An 18,338-nucleotide genomic window follows, 5' to 3' on the forward strand; every position below is an offset into this window, starting at 1 on the left:
ACGTTTTTTGGAACGTTTCCATGAACGCCCTTAAATTCCGCAGCCGAAATCAAATTAAAAGGCCAGGACACATTTTTATCTTCTATTTTTTGAGTTTTTACAAAAATTAAAAAAATAAATAAATAAAGATCACTGGTTGAAGGTGAGAAGGAAGTAGAACTGCATCAAAGGAGTGTTTCCATTTCCCGGTGGCGCTGCAGAAGAAAAGCTCGCGTAAATCCTCCAATGGCGGCAACGGTCACTACCGGTTACCCGCCGACCGTTCGCCCGCCGGCCGTTCACCCTCTCTCCTCTTCCCGACAAGCCCTTCTTCATCGGCCCTCCTCCTCGTGCTGTCCTCTTCGGCCTCCGAGAGACGAGCCCGCCCTCGCCTCCTCCAGGTCGCCGGCCAAGGCTGAACACTCTCTCTCTCTCTCTCTCTCTCTCTCTCTCTCTCTCTCGTCTTTGTTTCGCTGTCGTCCGAGGGTCCTGCTCGATTTAGTGGCCCTGAGGTTGGATTTCGCGTTTGCGCCGCAGGTTGCGCGTTTCGCTCCCGACGGTCGGACCGAGAAAGCGGGGATTGGGTTTGCCTCTGGTGCTCTGCTCGCTCGAGGGTCAATCCGAGACGGACCAGGCATCGCCCCCGAGTGATTCGACCGCGGTACGTGATGATTCCGGGTTCGGGATTGCGTTTTCTGTTGACTGTGTCGATGTGGATTCAATGCCTTGTCCCCAAATCCCTTTGTAGGAGGATGTCCATGCGTTCTTTATTAATTGTGCGCCTGAATTGGAACGCTTGTTCCGTCAAGTTGCTGAATTGATAGGAGGAAAATGTGCTATGTCAGGTTGTCATGAAATCCCAATTTTGGGTAGGTTCAGGTATGAAGTACATGGACATGCGATTGGAGCGCACGATGATGCTTGTGATGAACTGTTATGTTAATCTAAGTGAGTTGATGTGCATTGAAAGGGCCTGAATCTTTTAGAGGTGTCACTTTACGAACCTAATTCGTTGTGCAGATGTAGTATATATTTCTGATGAGTGTGTCCATGTGACGGCATTAGGGCTTAGTGTTTGCTTTTGAAGAATGAACGTCCGTAGTCAATCCCTAGGACGACTTTCATATGGTGCTTTTATTTTCATTTCTTTATTGTAGTTGAACAACTGCTTAGGTAGTATCCTCTGGAAGCGTAAGTTGGGGTTTATAGCTGGCCAGGCACAAAGATGATGCAAGAGAATGATGCTGTCAGGAGAGGGAGGAAGTCTACATCATATTTCATGTTTCTAGCTAAAATGCTTGTGAGAGCAGTAATCTCGCTATGTTGTCACTTTCTGCAGAATGTGGATGCTTCGAGCTTCTTATCAACTTGTGTTATCTACCTTTGCCACATCATAACCTTCTAGTAGCCTAACAGTCTTACCTCGATCCCTTGAATTATCACATGAGTGAAACATATAATCCATGAGATTCATTTATAAAGGTGAATTTCTTGCAAGATTATATTGTAGGATCTCCCTTAGACATATGTGTGAAAGAAGGGGCGAAGTACGATTGAATCAACTCCAAAAGTTCTTTCTGAGGAAAAAGTCAGATTTGCCAACCACTTATTGTCTTCTTATTCAATGAGTTCCAAATTTTTTAACTCTTTCCATGTAGAATTTCCATTTTTCTTTTTCCTGCAAGAGAAAAGGCATGGATGTACATTGTTCTTTTGACTTCTGTCTTTTTTCCTTTAATAATTGAAGATTTATCTACCCTTGAGCATTTATGCTATGAATAAAGGGGCTTACACCATTTGCATGCTTGGTCTTAGATGGAGAACAATTGATGCATGCTTTTTTGCTATTTCATGCCTCAAGCATTTCTCACTGTTGGCCTCTTTTAATTAATTAATGTCCTCTTGGCAGCGTCTTCATCTTAATTTGGAACACCCGAGGAGAAGATTGCTTGTACAATTCACTTGTAATGAATGCGGTGAAAGAACACAAAGGCTTGTGAATAAGTTAGCCTATGAACGAGGTCTTATATTTGTACAGGTAACTCTATGTGCACTATTTCACAGTATCTGTGATCCGTCTTGTTCTTTTGTGATGATTAGAATAAAAGTTGTCACATTTTACAAGAAATTGAATGCTCTGAGGGTAAAAGCTATCACAGTAGTAAATTCTTCTTGAGCAACCTATTCGTTAATTTTCTCTTGGCATTGGCAAAATCTATCTTGTAAATTGTGAATCTAAAAAGATTCTTGGGTACTCAAAAGAACGTATGCAATTTTTGGGAGACTTACTGCTTTGGTTCAAATAAACTCATTCTGCTCACTGTTTTTCTCTTTTTTTAACCAAAATGATTATTACCAAAGAGAAGTCCTAGTCGCCTGACCTGCATTTGCAGAAAAGATGATTAAAAATAGATTATCAGTGTTTTTCAAAAATAATAATAATGCTCAGTCTATTGATCGCCAGATTGTATTTTAGGCACACCTTTCAGGAGGCTTTAAACTCCAAAGAGTGACATTTGGTAGTTGGTCAACTTTTGGCATTCCATTACATCCTCGTTTGTCTTTTTCAATCATGAAGTGTCCTCAGGCGCTTGAAAAAGAAATAAGACAACTAGATAGGAAATTTCACTTATCCATATAATATTGCTTTGCATCAATATGAAGGTGAGTTGTGAAATTTGATGACAGGGCTTCTTTTTTTTTTTTCTCATTTATAAGTCGTGATCACAACGTTAAGATGCCACAGTGGCAACTCATGTTTTTACTTCTTACTGGTGTTTCTTTGGCCTAACTTTGCGTCTTTTTAGATCAGTCTTTTCTATTATGTTGATGTTTTGTTTATGCTTCTCATCAGTGTGCTGGTTGTCTTCGGCATCACAAGTTAGTAGACAATCTTGGCCTTGTAGTGGACTATGACTTGCGAGAAGAAATTGAGATGGAGCAATAAAGATCAGACCTGTTAAAGTTCAAAATGGCGAGTACCTCTCCATGCTGTACTTACTCTTGTTGAATTGACTGACTTTGTAAAGGTCTTGTTTTGAATGAAAAAGAATTGGAATTGTCCAATAGTATATCATCATGGAGAAAGAATACAAAAATGCCTTACAATTCTCGGTCATATTTTCTTTATTTGTTCTATTGGCTTCATTTTTTCTTATAAGGCCAACTTCTTCAAGTGTAAACATGTCCTGTGGAAGCAAATTGCTCTAGAAGCCGCAGCCTCTGACCGCCAGCAGAATGGCCATGGAAAATCCAATCCTTGCCCACATCCACAGCTTTCCTTGTCGATGGAAGGCAAATCCTCCATTCTGTAAACAAGCAAGAAATAGTTTGTTATAACATGCTGCTGATTGGTATCGTGATTGAAACTTGATCATGCATCAATCGTTTGCTATATTACCAGATCTAAGTTTGGTGAAGGTGCTGGGGATGTATCCTCTGTGTCTGAAACCGTAGGTGGAGCTGGGGGGCTGGGTGGAGTGGGTGCTGGTGCATGTGCGTGATGCCTTTTGTGCCTGTGCTTGTGCCTTCTCTTGTGTTTGGTGGGTGCTGGTGCAGGAGATGGCACTGCTGGCGGAGGTGGCGGTGGTGATGGGGGTGGTACAGGGGTGCTGGTGCTGGTGCTGGTGGCACTTTTACAGGAGCTGGGGCAGGTGGCGCTTGGGCTGGTGACGGGGATACTTGTGGTGGCGAAACAGGCGGTGGCAGCAGGGGTGGCAAAGCAACAGGTGGTGGAGGCAATGCTGGTGGTTGTGCAGGAGTAGAGGTGGGAGGGCTCTGTGGCGGTTGAGGTGGTGGAAGCTGAGGGGCTGAAACTGGTGGGTTGGACACTGGTGCAACTTTTGGGGTTGGGGATGCCGTCGGACTGGAAGTCGGTGGAGTTGGTGTCACGGGGATGATTGGTGCTGAACTTGCTGGTGGCAGCGTTGTGGAAGCCGGCGGTGCTAGCGGAAGAGTAGCAGGTGAGGCAGCCGGTGCTTGTGCATATGTGATCACCAGTTGACAAGCGAGGATGATAGCTGAAATTTGATACCAATGTACGAGGGCCATTTTATGGAGATGGGTCCTGAAGGAGGGACTTGGTGGCTCTATATATGCAAATCACGAAAGAGGGGGACCTAAGAAGATCGAATGCACTCGGTGGAGGGAGAGATGTCGCCCTCCTGCGATGGGTACATCGTTTCTATGGTTCTTGTAGTGCAATGAAGGAATTTTAAAATGAGGTTGTTTGGGGAAACAGTTGCGCCATCTTGTCAGCCAACCTGTTAGCTCCTGGTGCAGGGGCCTCGCATGAACTCCTACCTTTAAGATTGGAGTAACAGGGGAATGAGGCTTAGGTGCAGTTCTTATGTGATGGTGGTTCTAACGGTGTGTGTCTGGTTTTTTTTTTCTTGTCATCGCTGGAATAGGACTCTCTCTTGCGCATTCACCAAATGATTATTGAATTGCTAGTGCCTTTATGTTGGGTTGCAAGCAGAGATAATTACCAAATCAATCGTAAACTTTCATTATACAAATACCAATTAAATCCTGAACTTTTTAATTTTTTCAATGTAGTCCTAAATCTTTTGTGCGAAATTTCAATGTAACTCTTCCGTCTAATTGCTATCGGAAATTGGTGTGATATGACGTCCAATCATCGTCACTGACATGGACTACTTTACTCAAAACATTTTATATTTAGTTTTATTTTATTTTTAGTCATAGAAACATCTTATTGGATCACTAGAGCAAAAATTTAGGATTATATTGGCAACGTTAAAAAGTTTAAGACCATATGGATTTAAGATTGAATTGGTTTTAATACCATATGGATTTAAGATTGAATTGGTAATTTTCCCTTTATTAGTAGGATAACATGGAATTTTTTCCTATTTTCTACGTCAACAAGTTGTTTATTCCAGTGGCTTGGTTGGTACTAGTAGTCTTAAAACCTCCTTCATGACAAAGGCATCTTGTTCAAATTTAGCTCAAAGTTAAATTTAATAAAGTATGGTTCTCCTGATTAAGCCTTACGTGTCTATTAGTGCATTGAGATATCTCTCTCTCTCTCTCTCTCTCTCTCTCTCTCTCTCTCTCTCTCTCCTGATTAAGCCTTAATATAGTATGGTTCTCCTGTGATGACAAGAACATTGGGGTCGATTCATGATTTCTAAGTTGGGAGTTTACAGAGCACAGCAATGTCCTCCCAAAAGTTCAATATCTTCTGAATTGAATTACTGCAACAATACCTTTTTGCCGCCCTCAAAAGTGTGATTTCCTATGAAGCGCCTGTTCGTTTCACGAAAAATAAGCGTTTTTGAAAATATTTTCCAAGATATCATTTTCCAAATAAATATCATTATTTTCCTATGTTCATCCAAAACTTGAAAATAAAGTGGAAAGTATTTTTTGTTGTTTAGTAAGGAAAATATTTTCCTTTACATATTTTTTTTGAATAATTTTATTATTTTTTAAATCAATTTTAAAAATATATTTTAAAAATCGATTTTCTAAATTATTTTTATTTTTCTTTCTTTTTATCTTCTTCTTCTTCTTTGGCCGTTCACCGACCACGCGACAACCGGTGACTGGCTAAAGGCTAAATTCCGCTGGCTCGTCAATCTCGCGAGCAACGAGTAGATCAGCGAGCAGCAAGCCCGAGCTCGCTGGCCTCTAGCCTTGCCAGAGGCTCGCGCTCACCACCGGCTCGCCGATCTAGTGAGCGGTGTGCCTCAAGCTCGCCACTCGCCGCAGATTGGCGAGCACTAAGGTCTAAGCGTGAGGGCGAGCCTTAAGCTCGTTGGCCTTTGGCCTCACCAAAGGCTCATGCTCGCCGCTGGTTCGTCGATCCGGCGAGCCGCAAGCTAGAGCTCGCCGCCAGAGGTCGACGAGCGGCAAGCTCACCGCTCACCAGAGATCAGCAAGCCTCGAGCTCACCTATGGCTAGTTGCCAACTATAGCCATGCCGGCGACTGGCCAAAGAAGAAGGTGGGAAAAAAAAAGGAAAAAGAAAAAGAATTTAAAATTCAAATTATTGAAAAAGAAAACAAGAAAGAAGGGGGCTAATAAGTTACGAGAGGAGAGAGTAAGGAAAATGTTTTTCCCAATTTGAAAAGTGAAAAATATTTTCATCTCTTTTAAAAGACTTTTTCCTTGATAGACAGTAATTTCCACAATTAGTTCATTTTCCGTGAAACGAATACGAAAAAATTCGGAAATTATTTTTCAGGAAATTATTTTCCACAAAGCGAACGGACCTAAATGTTTCCAGCTTTTCCTGAAAGCTGCTGAGCAAGAGATTCGCCAACCGCTCATCTTCTGCTTTCAATTCGAAAATAAAAATTTCCATTTTTGGAAGGCTGAATTGCCACCTTACCAAACAGACGAGTTCCACTTTTTTCTCTTGCTGTTCCTCAAATCTCACTCCAAGTGGTTTTCTTGAATCTGCCATCGTGCAGCAAAAGAAAAGAAGCAACATTAAAGAGCAATTGATAAATATTTACTAAATTGCAGCACCAACCCTTTCCACCCACAATTTGGATTAAACCTCGGATCTAATCATTGGTATGCAGTCTTCATCATAATCAGCTGGAAAATGACATATCAATTACTTCTTTGCGTCTATTGGCTTTCCTTACACGAAGTGTACAAGCTCATTCCTGTGCTAAATGCTCAGCCACTCGTATTGCTCGTAATCACGACAAATAAGACGGCATTAAAAGAGTCGACAATCAGGATGAATGACGCATGATCTTGCATGACAGCTACAAATATGTTTGTACAAGAACAAAAAAGAATTCCTCGCATTTTATCCCTCTTGGTTACAAGAATCTCTGCCGAATTAAAGGACCGTGCAAAAACCTCAAAATTTACATATGAGACGAGTAATTTCACAAGGACAATCGCACAGGGTTTTCATTATGGTTTATGTGCTCATCCCACAAAAGTATGATACAGGGTTTTCTCACGTGCTTCTGGATTGGTGACTATTTTTGCAATCATCATTGTTCTTTCACAAACAAAACATGAGGTGGAACATGTCATGCATCTTGTTGAGCAGCTTTGATGGGTGGGGCGAGATGGGAAGACATGAAGGTGGGGTCTCTGATTTCTTCTCTTTCTTCTTTCTTCTCAGCTGGAAGAACTGCTGCATCGCATCTGCGCACTCTGATTCTAACACCCCTCGCCTGATGGTCATTTTTGGATGAAACGGGTGTACAGGAGGAGCCGGCTTGTCCGTGCCTCCAGATGCAGTCGCCCCTTCACCAATTGGGAAAAGCCTGCAATAAAGCAGAGGGAGATGAATTCTTTGTACTCAGTTCTTAACAGAGGTCGAGTAATAATGTCCACATGCGATTCGCAATGCATTGTTTGAGAATTTATTGATTTGGCGAGGAAAGAATATTAGGGAGGAAACTTTCAAATTTCTCTCCCCCCCCCCTTATCTTGAGAAAACTTCAAACTTCTTCCTATTTTCGATCCTAATTTAAGTCACCTCCCCTTTCTCTCCTTCCGACATGAAGCATAAAAGATATTTTGACAAATAAAAACTTCGAGTAGAAGGTTGCCCCCTTAGGATGGGTCTTCAGGATATGCTACAGGAAAGAAGTACGTAGCATCATATGTCAGTGATGCTCATACTAGCCAATAAGATTCTTTAAAGTATGGATGCTAGACAGCTACTACTTAACAATTCTTGCCCTATAGCAATAGAAGCCAAATTGTTATCTGGCTTTTATCTAGGCCAATAGAGCGATCTAAGTGGAGCCCTGAAAAGTGTCTTGCAACCACCATACATGCAACAAAAAACCAACTGGGAACCAGAAAATATTACAGAAACAAAGATAACTGATAATCTCTGCTGGGAAAAACATCAAAAAGTAGCAGAATGAACTCAACATACCTGACCCAGCTGCCATCAGCTCCAAGAAGCTTGTTGGGAGCTCCCCAAACAAGAGTGTCAACTCGAGCTTGAAGAATTGCCCCAGCACACATGGGACAAGGCTCCAATGTCACGTATAATGTTGTCTCCTGGGGAAATAATAGATATTAGGTTCATAAATACACAGTTGTGGCAACAAAGCAAAAACTTAGTTTAATGTGGTCTCGTTGGCACTCAGTTATTTCACAACAAAAGAGGCTCAAAATACGCAAATCCAGATGAATATCAAATTTCTATCTTATATGCTTAGGCATCACTTTCCATGCCTTTTTTCATGCTTTTTTCATGCTTCTAAAACTTATTACGAAAAGTGCTAGCCCCAAGGTTCGAATAGGGTATGTTTTATGCTAGAAACAGCTAGTAAGTAACAACATCTAAAACTTAGATACCAATAACTAATGAGCTTTGGAGCAGAGTTCTACCGCAAGTCTCCATGACCGAAGAACATTCGAGGCCTCCTTTATACATATCATTTCAGCATGGGCTGTAGAGTCCCTCAACTGTTCCACTCTACATATTATATTTCCTTGTCAAGTGATTTTGAAGTAACATCAATTGATTACAGAAAGCATAAGCCATTAAAGTTCTCAGACTTACAGGTTGAATCCACGAGCAATAATCTTCCCATGTTGCACCAGTACTGCTCCAACTGGCACTTCCCACTTTTCAGCAGCTTTCTTTGCTTCCACAAGTGCCTCCCTCATGAACATTTCATCAATCCTCCGCTGCTCGCTTTCAAGTCTGTATGCCTCTTCCCATTCATCAAATCTATCTCTTGTTACTTGCTTGGCCCGTTGGAACTTCCTCTGTTTCAACGGTGAACTTGTAACCTCCGCTCCTCCAACTTCAATTAACTTTTCGGCATTTTGGTCCAACCCTTCACGAAGGCCACTACCAGCTAAAAGGTTCTCACCAGTATCTGAAGATGCTTCTCCTCTTGGAGGAGATGTTACTCTCGGAGGCTGAGGTAATGAGGATTCCGCCAATTCCAAAGGAAGAGGAGGGCTATTGGTGTCCTGCACTTTTTCATGCCAACCGAAGTCTTCTTCCTGTTGTGCTGAACCTGAGGAGATCATCTTTGCCGAACTGCTTCCTGACTTAACAGGAGATAGAATCTCAGCTTCAGAAGGTGTTCTTTTTTCACCTCTTGGTGAATACGTACGGTTTCTAGTTAAAGAATGCAAGGGATGTAGCTGGTCAGAAGAGGTTACTTTCTGCGGTGTGCTTCTTTCCTGCTTGACATTGTCACCATTGTTTTCGCCATGCTCATGGCCAGAAAACCATGTCTCACTGCTAACAGACTCATTCATTGTACTCTTTCTACCTGAACGCGAAGCTAAAGTGGATGATTCAGCTCGTGAACCCCAGCGCAGGCGAACAATATCTGCCATGATATTCCACAAGGACCTGCCAGATCTATTGACAGCAACAGGACCACTTGTTGTACTGCTGTCAGGTTCCTCCAACTTCAAAACTTCATGAATAGATGGATCAATTTCGTGCCATATCTCATCAGAATGGCCTTTTGATCCAGGACTCCCAGAAGGATGTGTTGAGTCATGATTCTTTAGCTGAATGTCTTCTGAAGCACCTTGAGTGGAAATAGCTTGGATGTTATCTTTGCTACTGTATCCTGACTTAGCATCAGATGTATCTACTTCGGCCTCACTGCTAATTTCATGCCTGGCCTTCTCAATGTACTCCCTGACAAACTTTCCAGATGATTCCTCCATACGAAGAGCTGATCCAAGAGCATCTTCATGAGTTCTAATATACAACAATTCCTCATGGTTCCCATCTCTTCTGCCTCCACTATCAAGTTGAGCATGCAAAGCAGAAGTTTGAGTTTCTGTGCGTGTACTTAAGGTATTAGAACCACTTTCCAAGAAATTCTCTTCAGTTGGCATGCCACTTGTCTTATCAGCATAAGAAGGGCCCCTGGCTACCAATTGAGAAGGTGGAGGTGTCAATAAAGATTGTGAATTTACTGTGTTGACCTCCTGGTTTATCATTTGCACATTCTGTTGGTAAACCAAATTAATATTCTGGTTACTAGAAGGCCGTTCTAGAACTTTTTGATGAGAACTAGATTGTTTAGTAAGTCTGGGAGGCATGCTGCCTGAAGCTGAGTCAGACTGCACGACTTTTCCTCTGCTTTCCTTTTGTCTGTCTTGGGCTTCCCCAGACAGGGTCACAACTGATGTTAAATTCGTATCTTGACGAGCCATTCTTTTTTCAGAGGTTTGCTGGGAGCTATCACTAGCACGAAATTTTGACTTATTCACGTCATCTTGGGATTCACCACTTGAGTGTGCCAAATGGAGGGCCTGTGAATCTGTGTGGTAATATTGTTCCCTCTCACTTGGATATGAATATGAAACCACGTTTGTTTTCTGTTGCAAATTTATCCTACTAGAGTGTACAATGGACACTCCCTCAGCTGTCTGGTTGCTTTCTGATGGCCCAGTAAACTGTTGGGATTTCCCAGATTTACCTTTTATGGTGATCTGATCATCTGGGTGGCTTTGCTCTTCTCTCTTCTGAGCCGAGCTAGAGCCCAAATTCACATTTACCTCCCAATCATTCCTCCTAGACTTTCTATGCAAGCTGGAAGTCTCCTCAGTGTCCATCTTCTGGATATCCAGCTTTTGAGAAAATTCCTGGGTATTTCCAGCAAATTCATCTCTTTCAGCCACATGGCCAACCGGTTTCCTACGTTCATTTCTATTCTTCAAAATAGAACCAGATGAAGCCATTGGTTTCTCCTCCCTGCTACTGATCTGCTTTTCAGATTGGGACGACACTTTAACATCACTGCCGCAGGCTCTACAAACTTCTTCATTCCTTTTGCTTTTCCTTTCCAATTCAGAGATGTTAACATCTTCATTTCCATTTTGTCTGTGACTAATAGATGCTCTAGGATCTAAGTTCGTAGAAAAAGTCGATTTCTTTTCTGCACCAGTGAATTGCATGCGGGAAGTGGAAGATTTTCTATCATCATAATCATGGGTTCTTGACATTGTACTGCATCCTTCCAAGGATTCCTTCTGATATTGTGCTTCTTCAACCATCTGTTCATTGAGTTTCTTCTCTGACTTCTTTCTCCAATCCCACTCAACATTACTCCTGGCCATGGCTTTTTTCTTCTCCAAGGTATCATTTTTCTCCCTTTCTTCTCTATATATTCTGTCTTCTTCCGACATCTCATTGTCGGTTTTACTTTCTTGTCTCCTTCTTAACTCTTTACAGTGGCCACTTGATGTTTCCCCTGCAAATCCATCATCTTTGATCTCTTCTAGATCACTCTCAAAACCACCGGAAGATGAAAATGAATGATAAGATGAACAACTAGAGGCCTCTTTCTTTGCCCTGCGATTCTCCTCTCTCCTAAAATCTCCTCTTCCTCTGTCCTGCATGCGAACATCATCCCTTGACTCAATCTCAATTCTCTCAAGTTTGCATTTCGAATTATTCTCCTTAGAAGCTGACCCCTTTTTCTTTCTACCCCTCGAATGTTCACTGCCATGGATCTTTTCCCTCTGCACTTCATATCTCTTGAACGAACTGCTCCCACGTTTCCCTCTCGAATCAAAACACTCCTCATCCACTTCTTCACTCAACAGACTAAGCACGGCCTCCGCATCCTCGAAACATCTCAACCGGCGAATTTGATTACTTTCCTCCGAAACCATACACTTGATTCTCCTCCTCCTCCCCCCATTTCTTCCCCCACCACTTCTCTCCCTAAAAGCACAAGAACCCTCCTCATACAAATCCGAGACCTCCTGGTCAATGCTATGGACTGGGAGCCGACAATAGTACCGGTCTGCCCCGCCAAAGTACAGCCTCCTAGAAGCTGAACACTGAAGCAAAGAGGATTGCCTCAACCCATACAACAACAAAGGGCTTATAGACACCCTACAGTTACTATGCCCACAGCAAGCAGGACGCGCGCAGCAACAAGAACAAGCACAGCAACACGACGGCGACGGCGACGGCGAATGGGCAAATGGGTACTTGTCGAACCGATCAGTCAACAAGTAGGAACTGTCATTGAAAGAGAGAGAAAGGGGCCCTTTGCTCCTATAGCACAGAAAGTTCGAGCTATACATGAATTTGCGCGGCGTGCGGCGAAAGGGGAGGCGAAAGGGGAGGCGAAAGGGCTCACCTTGATAGGCAAATTCCGGAGCTTTTTCTACTACGTGGGGGCTGAAAACACCATGAGCGAGCGAGCGATCTCTGTGGGTCTGCGCTGTAGATCGGATGGCATAGAGATTCGGTTGAAGAAGATACGACCAGCTGGAGACAGAATGGTCACGCGCCGCTGAGCCGAGTCGCCGAGTCGGACGAACTCGGGCTGAGTTCATGTTGGATTTGAGGCTTGGACTCCACCAGAATTGGGCTATCTCCATTCTATGAAATTGGGCTCCATGACAATGCAAAACTGCTCGATGAAACCCAATTGGATATAACATTCGGATCTATCTTTCGTTTCCAGTGATAAAAATCGGATCATCGAACTTTCCACTCTGTTGATTTACACCGATGCAATAAAAATAATGCCTGAAGTCTATTTCGTGTTTATGATGTTATCTTGATCCCAATCCTTCAATCGAATCATTGGTTGCGAATACACACACACACACGTACGTTTGATTCAACTTCCTCAAAGGATTTTCGACCTCACAAGCCTCTCGAGGAAATACTGAGGTATTTCAACATTTGAGGAATACTGCAACTAGAGTTGAATAATTTTTTTTTTTTTTTGCCAAAACTACTCTCACCATTTCTTTCGTTTTTCGGTTTTGCATCTTATTATTATTGTACATATTGCCGCCTGAAGTTGTTCGACTCTCGTCAAGGGTCACTCGAAGTCGTGCAATCTCAAGTGGCCCTCACCTAGGTTATGCAACTTAGCCGACAATTATTGATGTTAGATCTGGCTCACCTACAACTTGAGCCCTTCACCAATTCTGGTGAAGAGCTTAAGTGTTTTTATAATAACAATATATTTTAAAAAATGCAATCAAAGCCCATTGTAAAAAAAAAATTGGCCAAACATTATTTCAATCCAAAGTCACTTCACAAAATTTTTATCAAACATTATTCACATTCCCTAAAGGATTTTGGCTTTTAGCATTTACATTACATCTAAATGCCATTTCTAAAGTTAGACGAAACCCGCCTTACATATCATATGAAAGGATTCTAACCTAGATTGGATGTGGATGACTAAGATCACGCAAAATAAGAAGTTTGGAAGATAAGGAGTACTTTTTTTAAGGCACTCCTGTAGGTGTTTTCGCCCATCCAAACTAATTATTGCATGTCGAGTGTTATAATCTTTTTTTTTTTTTTTTTCCGATCGGTTTGACGAATTGCAACATCGTGTCCGTGGGAGCACCAACAAACCCTTCGATGTTTCAGGGCATATAATGACAAAGAGCTAATCAATCCTAGAGTACATGGGACGTCACTGCGTCTGTTGAAGAAAAGTTCTCCGTCTAGATATGGTTTAGGTAAAGTTGGAGTGGTTGAAAGGCTACTCGTTTAGGCCCTCCTCGGTCCTCACTAGGGGTGTGCAATAGAAACCGCCCAAACCGGGACCGGACCGACCGACTAAATTTTTATATATAATTTATATACATATAATATATAAACACATATAATATATGAATATTATATATGAAACTTGTTGCAATTGGAATTACAATTGAGGTAACAATCTCTCATATGGCCAAGAGACCACCAAAGCTCTTAAAAAATTTATTTGTTAGTTTTATCTTCTACTCGATGTGGGATAAGGCTCTAGGAGTTCCTCATGCTCATTCTCTCTCTTGCTCTCCTCACTTGCAAATGACAAGGCACTTTAAGCCTCAAAGAATCCAACATCGACTAAACATTCAAAGCATAGAAGAGAGATTATGTATAAAACCTAAGCCAAGCACAAATTTTACTCAAATTGTTCATGGCTTTTATGCTTAAAATTAAGAGTGAAACACATGAATTATGATTAATATTCACGCAAGTGAAGTTTGAATATTTTGCACGTGAAAACACGTGTGAGTAGTTTTATTAAATCGCTTGGGAACCGAATTGGATTGATCGGTCCGAAGCATGATCGTTCTTTAATGAATGGTCGTTATTTAGTGAAAAAAGAAAGTATTGATCCTATTAGACCGAACCGGACCGGACCGGAACCGATGGTCCGGTCCACGGTTCCCAAAATTGGGAACCGGTTTTCCCGGTACGGTTCTCGGTTCCACCTTGGAACCGGACCGAACCGGGAACCGATCACCCCTAGTCCTCACGATGTGCCGGGCCCCGTTTGTTTTCTACTTTTTTTTTCATTTTCTTTAATTTAAAAAGTTGTTAACAAAATTTTAAAAAAATAATAATATTAGAGATTCTTATAACTTCGGTCTTTTTATACTAATTTCGCAAGGAGAATTAATCAAGTCAACGCATACTAATACCTTCGAGTATCAAAGACAATACATGAATACACCACCTTACATGAAACACGTGTTTCACCGTGTCAAAAAACCTCCTATTGTAGGTCAATGTCAACAAACCAATCATTTTCATAGCTGGTGGTATTCACTTTTTTATTAATTAATATATATTGCAAAACACAAATATAGTTGGATGAAATACAAACACATCGGAAGAATACAATTTTAGATAATTATAATCAGATTCATGCTTTCAAAAATGATTAAAGTACAATCGAATGCTGGCATGAGCAACACCGTAAGTGTGACCACCATGATATATAATCATCATTCGCTGTGCACATTGTTAAACACATTCTTGTGGCATCATTTCCTCCTGGAGCCACAAGAGGAGTAGACGACGGTCGTTTCTAGATTCTAATCATTCGACCTTCGCCATATTGATTATTGACCCCATGATCGGTCCATTGGTGCTGAAAACTGGACGCTAACGGTGCAGTTGATGTCGGTGAGGTAAGCATGCCACAAGCCACGGAAAGAATAGAAAACGCAAAGTTTTGGCCTTCTTACCCCACCCAAAGCAGTGACGGTGTCTTCCTTGACTTTTTCAAAGAACTTAGGATCATGGTTGTTGAGAATTCTAACCACCTTATCCAAAACCAAACTTAAATGCTACTAAACTTGCGGATGTTGTTTTCTTAATCAATGTGAGGTTTCAAACGCTCATGGTTACTTTACTTGATGATTAATGGGTCTCTATTGGGTAGGGTTAAATTCCTCGATTCGTATCGAGCACCATACATATCATAGAGATTGTTGAGCCAAAACTTCATCATTGCCAAGATTTGTCATACATCAGTCAGATTGCCCAGACCTGAATTTTCATAATGTTGCACAAATAGAGCTTCTAGCCCATTCAAAATGGATAACCTTATAATAATATTTCAGCATGTTGGAGATTTCCTCAACCTACTAGTTTAAACTTTGGGATCGAACTTTCTAACCTAATATCATAATTAGACTTTGCTCTTTTCACATCTGTGTTTATTCTCATTAGTCAAATTTCATATATCACTTATAATCCAACTTACACGTAAAAAAAGACGTTAAAGTGTCTCATCACCTATTAATTTAAATTTTTGGATTAAACTTTATAACACAGCAGTTTATTGTTGGTGGCCATAAGAAAATCACCCCCCAGGGTAATTCCATTAGAATCAGGGAACATAAACGAGGACGCTTAATTGCTTGATGGATAATTTACTTGTGGACGGAGAAGAAAATAAAGTCAGCATGTCCATCCATCTGATTGCGTACCTTCTCCAACATCAAATAAGTGGATTCCACCTGGCTTTCACATCAACGGGTTAGCTTGTCGAGTCCTCTTCTATTTTGCATGCGGAGCAGCTCCACATCCTAATTCCTTCGAGGCACTTGAGGCAATGTTCCGGGCCCCCTCCGTATCCAACTTTCGGAATTGTAAAACACTCAGCAATCCATCTTTGCATGTAGAGATTAGGTATGTGGCACACACATCGTACATGGATGGTCTGAGCTATTCAGACAAGCTCCTAGCGACAGGATTCTTTACGGTGGTAGTATCTAGGGTAAATGTCGAAGTCATTGACGGCTCTTGTGATTTCTATGTAGAATGCAAACATGACAACCTCTTAAACGACAGAGTACAATGGTGTGACTTTCAATTTGAGCCCGGTTCAGTGGCCCGTAGTAGAATAGTACGCAAAAGTAATATGGCTCGAGCACGAGTTCGGAGACTCGAAAGTTACACTCTTTTTTTCCTCTTTGTACAGGCCTTGCTCTTCTTCTTGCCCGTCAATTGCGGAATGGGCCTAAAATGCAGTTGCTATGTTCATATACTTGTCTCTACAATTCTTTCCAAATCATGTTGAGATTAATGCTCTATTCAATTTTCTGTCGAAGACGCATGGCGAGTTTACGCATATGATGGATTGCGAAACGGTTCAGGTGAGCTGGGACCTCCTCGTAAGACTCGACAACTTCTCCTGGACCTCCCTACAAGTCAACTTGAACGATCGTGCTGCTCAACGACTGGCTCGGCACCAAAGCTATAAATGCACGAGTCAGGATCTATATCGCACCATCTGGTGGGTGGTGCACCACCCACCACGTGAATCTCGCTTTTTACTCCAATAATCGCAAAAATTGACTGTACAAAGAAAAGATGGCCGATAATGTTTGCCACCATGCTATGCTCTATTGGCCTTTTCGAAAAGCTTTTGGCAAATTGACGGGGTTCGAAGCCTTTTTGACGTCGGAAATGAATGGCGATTCGCCAACAGGATTGAAGATGATTCGCGCTTTATCATCCGAGCTTGTGTGGAAGGATTCTTAATCTGTCAATTGCCATCCACGACGCCCCCACCCACCACTGATTCTGCTTCAGAGTCATCTCGGTTGACTCGGCTTTTCTCTTCTCTGCTAAGCCAAAAGATTTGGACGAGCGTGCTCGACTGAACGAATTGAGATGACTATCGTTAGTCATATTGTAAGTTTTTTTTTTTTTTTTTTCCGCAGCGACATGTATGGGAGAGCACGAACAAAAGAGGGTGTACATTAATTTTGCGCCATGTGCGTCCTTCGGACATCGAGTCGATGACCCGACGGAGGGGCCGAATTGAATAAGGCGACTGAAACCGCGTAAATATAACTTTATCAGCAGCTGCTAATTTAATATTTCTAATGTCTGTCAGGTTCCTTTTGTCTCTTCTTCATTGTATTCTTGTGACCAGACGGCTAATGTTGATAATGATAATAAATAGTTTCCAGATTAGTGATCGGCTGTAGCTGGACGACTAAGAAGTTGACAAAGCCGTCCGTGCGTACAACGTAGTGACGTATAGACTCCCCCGAGTCGCCTCTTCCTCACATGCTTCCTTGTCAAACGAGAGATGAATGTTTCGATCGGAAAAGGAGTTTCAAACAGTGGCTTTGGCATCGAATTTGAACCCTAAATTATAAAATGATTTACTCTTTCTATAGTTGGATTCTTTAGGGGAAGTAGAGAAGCGAAGGCTGTGGAAGAAAGAAGAAGTAACTCGGGTTTGCTTTTAGCTTTTAGGGTTTCAAGGTAATAGGCGGGAGAGAGAAAGAGAGTATTTAACCAATGAAGCGTGTATCTACACATATAGGTATTTTCATTTGATTAACAATCAACCGACCATGACTCAAAAGAGAAATTAATCCAGTCATCACCAGGGATAAGTTTTGTCTATATGATAAAAGCGTCATGGCTTACAAAAAAAGGTGAGTATGTGAATAGTCTACTAATCTTGTTGGATTCCTTAATGATAGGGCTAGTAATAACACCAAGAGGGGGTGAATAGGTGTTCAACAAATTTTTGCAAGACTTAACACATTAATTCGACTTTTATAATAGATTGAAGATGTTAAAGACTGTAAACAGTTATTACTACGAATTAAAGTAAAGAGTTTAGGGAAAGAGAATTGAAACGCAAAGTTTATAGTGGCTTAGACCAAGCCTATGTCCACTCTCTCACACTGACAACCCATTGGCTGAATTTCACTATGAATCAAAAAAGATTTTTACAATCTCAAGTCCTTGATTCTATAGTGTAAAAACCCCACTACACTTTCTCAATGTCTCACAAGTATTTAATCTCACTTTTGAGTATAATTTAAGCTCAACGATTGAATCAACAAAAAACTAGTGGCTTCAGATTTTGGAATTTTTCTTTCACGCACACTTGAATAACTTGAGCGTCTTTTTTTATATACTCATTTATGCCATTATAACCGTTGGCATATCCCAAGAGTTCTTCCAATCTACTCGTTGGACATAATCAATTAGGGAGATTTCGAGTTATTTAAGGAATGTGATGATAGCCCACCAATCATACTCACTCATACAATCAGGATTTAGGTTTCCATAAGTAAAATCTTCCAAGTATACTTCGTCAATCAATAGATCTAATTATTCT

At 41.5% G+C, this 18,338-nt stretch overlaps 2 protein-coding genes across 2 annotated transcripts; one reads left to right on the top strand and one right to left on the bottom strand.

Annotated features, from left to right (window-relative positions):
* The first annotated feature begins 197 nt into the window (after positions 1–197).
* Positions 198–3,087, top strand: LOC120296292. Its single transcript, XM_039318099.1, has 4 exons — positions 198–380; positions 517–640; positions 1,889–2,017; positions 2,834–3,087. Exons 1-4 carry the CDS (start codon positions 226–228, stop codon positions 2,924–2,926), a joined length of 501 nt encoding a protein of 166 aa, XP_039174033.1. The 5' UTR covers positions 198–225; the 3' UTR covers positions 2,927–3,087.
* Positions 3,088–6,692: 3,605 nt separating this feature from the next.
* LOC104453846 (tRNA(adenine(34)) deaminase, chloroplastic) lies at positions 6,693–12,478 on the bottom strand. Its single transcript, XM_010068471.3, has 4 exons — positions 8,501–12,478; positions 8,326–8,413; positions 7,865–7,992; positions 6,693–7,241 (listed from the first exon to the last, which is right to left on the bottom strand). The coding sequence occupies exons 1-4, from the start codon at positions 12,376–12,378 to the stop codon at positions 6,974–6,976; spliced, it is 4,362 nt and encodes a 1,453-aa protein (XP_010066773.2). The 5' UTR covers positions 12,379–12,478; the 3' UTR covers positions 6,693–6,973.
* Positions 12,479–18,338: the final 5,860 nt, after the last annotated feature.

The sequence above is a fragment of the Eucalyptus grandis genome, chromosome 7 (genome assembly GCF_016545825.1).
Source record: "Eucalyptus grandis isolate ANBG69807.140 chromosome 7, ASM1654582v1, whole genome shotgun sequence".
NCBI classification, from domain to species: Eukaryota; Viridiplantae; Streptophyta; class Magnoliopsida; order Myrtales; family Myrtaceae; genus Eucalyptus; species Eucalyptus grandis.